At 38.1% G+C, this 3684-nt stretch overlaps 1 protein-coding gene across 2 annotated transcripts; it reads right to left on the bottom strand.

The window, feature by feature from the left end:
• LOC308084066 (interferon-inducible GTPase 5-like) lies at positions 1-2864 on the bottom strand. Of its 2 annotated transcripts, XM_080426541.1 has the most exons (3): positions 2687-2864; positions 648-1866; positions 1-431 (listed from the first exon to the last, which is right to left on the bottom strand). In XM_080426541.1, exon 2 carries the CDS (start codon positions 1857-1859, stop codon positions 663-665), a length of 1197 nt encoding a protein of 398 aa, XP_080282667.1. In that variant the 5' UTR covers positions 1860-1866; positions 2687-2864; the 3' UTR covers positions 1-431; positions 648-662. The 2 variants fall into 2 exon arrangements, with proteins under 2 accessions (XP_080282667.1, XP_080282666.1); XM_080426540.1 differs by having other exon boundaries at positions 1-1866.
• Between the last annotated feature and the right edge of the window lie 820 nt (positions 2865-3684).

Here is a 3684-nt window from a genome sequence, read left to right on the forward strand (position 1 = left end):
TTCAGTTTATTAAAATGTATTGATGTATTTCCCATTTACAATAATGCAGGAATTCTGTAATGATAAGAAATCCAGTAAGATTCAGCAATGTGTTATATGAAAAGTCATACATTATGGTTTTGAATAGTAAATGCATGTACCTGTACATTATTCAAGAACATTGAAGAAATGATGGCATACAGTATAAGTCGTGTAAATAACATCTAGTAAAATGTATGTGTTCATGCATAATGTGTGCCGGGAAAAGCCAAAATTCATAAACTAAAATAACTTTTTCAAGCCTCCTTACCTGGATAGTATTACAAATTAAATTGCCATACAATTACTGGGTATATTACTCTATACCCATGAGAGGCTAATGCCTACACTGCAAACCCCAACATCTTGTAATTACTGTGTCTAAATACAAGACTACTGTACATGCATTAGTGCTGCACGATTAATCGAAAAAAGATCGTGATCTCGATTCAGACACCTATGCGATCTCGATTTTAAATTATAACGATTTTCTTTTCAATTAATTAATATTTTTATATTTACAAGAGAATGGTGTGAGAATCGTGTGAGAATCGTGATCTCAATTCTTATGGAGGAAAATCGTGATTCACATTTGAGCAAGAATCGTGCAGCACTAACATGCATGTCACTTTACAATAATTTAGTCACAAACCTGCTGCAGCAATCACAGCTTTAGCATCTTCTGCCATTTCTTGTATTCCCTGAGATAGAAGGTGAAGGGTTGTGCCAAATGATATCCCCATTGTTATGACTGGGACACCAAATAACAAAGCCTCAAAAGTCTTTGCCACCACCATGCCTGTTGTGCGAAGCATTTTGTTCACCACTGTGTTATCTACTCCCCTGGAAAAGCGAGATTTCATCACTGATTTCAGTTCACTTTGTGGCTTGTTGACTCGCTCTGCCAGTGCTAGGATGGATTTTTCATCCAGACCAAAGGACACCCAGGCTTTTTCAAAGAACGTTACCATGATGCCAATCTCACAGCCCACTGCTAAGCCAGGAAGAGGGACGGCTACTGTGGCTGCGGCAGCTGCAGCAACGCCCCTTGCGCTTTTTTGAAGCTGTTTTCTTTTCTTGTCAATCATGCTCAGAGAGCAAACAGGCAGAGCTTGAACCAGAGCAGACCACTTGTGGTCAGACAGGTTGTCCTGCAAGGAGTCAACCAGCTTCTGGAAATCATACTTCCCCAGGTCCAATGTGGAGATGAGGAAGACTTTGGGGCTTCCAACTGTCGTCAGGCTTTCTCTGCAGCTGAGTCGGATCTTGGACAGAACCTGCTCCTCACTTACATTCTTTTTCCGAATTTCATTCTGCACATCCTGATCGATCTTTGATCTGATAAAGTAAAACGTTTTCTTCATCTTCTTGATCTCTTTCGCCAGCAAAATGTCATTCTCTTTGAACCTAAGAGAGCCAATTATGAGGAAGAAATCATAGGTGTCAAACTGAACCTCTTTGAGATACTTTTTAGCTTTGAAGTTGGGTGTGCCAATTCCCGGCAGGTCCCAAATGTAAACATTGGGCATGGTGGGGTGATTGTATCGAATGGTTTTTAAAGTGGTCTCAGTCACTCCAGTCTCTGCTGCCCCGTCATCTCCATCTCCAAGACCTCGCATGGCGTTGACAAAGGAGGACTTTCCTACCCCGCTCTCTCCAGTAATGGCAATGTTCAGACTCAGATTCTCCAACTGGTCTTGTTCCTCTTTTGCGTTGGCTGATGACTGAGCAGGGTCCACTTTCACAAACTTCTGCGCTTCACTCATGACATCACTCATGATCTCCTTATCATATGTTGTTGCTTCAATGTCATCAGCAGTTTCATAGAGATGCTCAGACATGACAATCCTGATGAGAGAATGGCAGATAAAAACTCACTGCATGACAAGTTTGTGCTTTGAAAGATTTAAGTTTTCATCTCAATTTATCATCAATTGAGATTAACAGTATTAGTCTCCGTTATGTGAATATTTTCTTCCCAGTGCACCCATGATAGGCTAATAATGCATGTAGAAAAGTAGATATGGTTTTGAATCTCTACATTGCACACACAAACATATGCACACAATACATGTAAATAAACAGTGTGCAGCATGCATGGATTATCTGCCACACCGAGAATCATTAATCGTTTCCTGCATGTTCTGTGCTCAAAACAGCCACAAAAGCAATACAGACCACATATAACAAAAGATAATCAAGATTAAAAGCAGCATACAGTACCATTAAAGGCCCATACAAATGTAGTTTTAAAACCTTATTATTTCAGTTGCTAAATATTGGCCTACCAATGTATCAATTTATTCATGACAGATTAAGTTTCCTTAATTTCTTGAAACTTAAATGAAGGAAATTGTGAAATTTGAGAAGACAATGCTCTCTGCCACTTTTGAACTAGCAATGTTTGTGAGTGACTGTATTTCTATTTAGCCAAATTGCTTTATTTTCAAGGCATGTTTAACCTAGACTTACTTTTTAATTTAAGCTACACCTACTTTTTTCAAATGGGTTACAATAAGACAAAACACTATCAAGGTCACATCAACATGCAAGCCAATAATTAATTCCACCATTAGTGACACAACTGGGAACAATTTCCAGTTTGACCAACCAAACCTTTTGAAATAAATAATGTATTGTAATAGTGTGATAAAGGTAGATACATTACCTTTTAAGCCTGTCCTATGGCTGCCCTTTGAATCCAATCACTGGATGTTGCACAGTAGGTTGAGGTTATTGGATTAGGTAATACTGTGATCAGTAACCCCAGATGTTAACTTACAGTACTGCAATAACTGGAAAAACATGCAATACTCAAGTTCTTTGTCACTCACAGTCACTAAGAGGTTTCTGTTATCTGTACCAAAATATTTTTAGGATTCAGTTATATGATTAGGGTGAGTGGCTGGGGTGTGGCCACAGGTAGTGACTGGGACAAATCGGGCTCTGACCCAACCAATCAATGGACTGTATTTTTGTTTTCAGTCTGAGTCTGAATAGGAAAGAGGCTGGACTTAATATAGGCCCGTGATGTAGGCTGTTTTTTATTGCCCATAAAGTTGATTATTAGGATATTTTGCACAATGTTTGCCTGATTGCATTGGCCATACAGACACTTCAAGTCATTGTGTCTATGATATGTGGCTTTTGTAATTGTTTGGGATGCTCATCAGACATTTAAAAATATTTGATTCCAAGACAGTTTGGCTCCTGGCCAAGACATTGTTTTTTTTAAATGTTTTTATGTTGTTGTCATATTATGCAATTTACATTAGAATGATTGAATGGACTGTATATGTCTGATGGCTTTTGAGTTTCACTTTCAAAGATAAATGAGTGTTATAGAAAATTACGATTTGAAAGTAAATGACAGATTTCCAAAAGGATTTTGTACAGTCCACTTGATGGATGGAATGATGAATATTAATATTTATAGTTAGAATTGAACTGTCCTACACCAAAACGTCAACATAGACACATCTTTGCCTTGTGCTGGACTATCAGTCCGTGTTACTGCGATTTCAAAGCACTTTATTTATTAACAAGGAATCTGTATTATTCTATGAGGTGATACCCCCCCTTTAGGAACAGTTATTGTGGGAAAAACTATGTAAATGGACAATACAATGCAAAATCTGTTAAGTTGAAAATCTAATGTCATAGCAA

This window comes from Gymnoscopelus braueri (assembly GCF_963280865.1).
Source record: "Gymnoscopelus braueri genome assembly, chromosome: 4".
NCBI classification, from domain to species: domain Eukaryota; kingdom Metazoa; phylum Chordata; class Actinopteri; order Myctophiformes; family Myctophidae; genus Gymnoscopelus; species Gymnoscopelus braueri.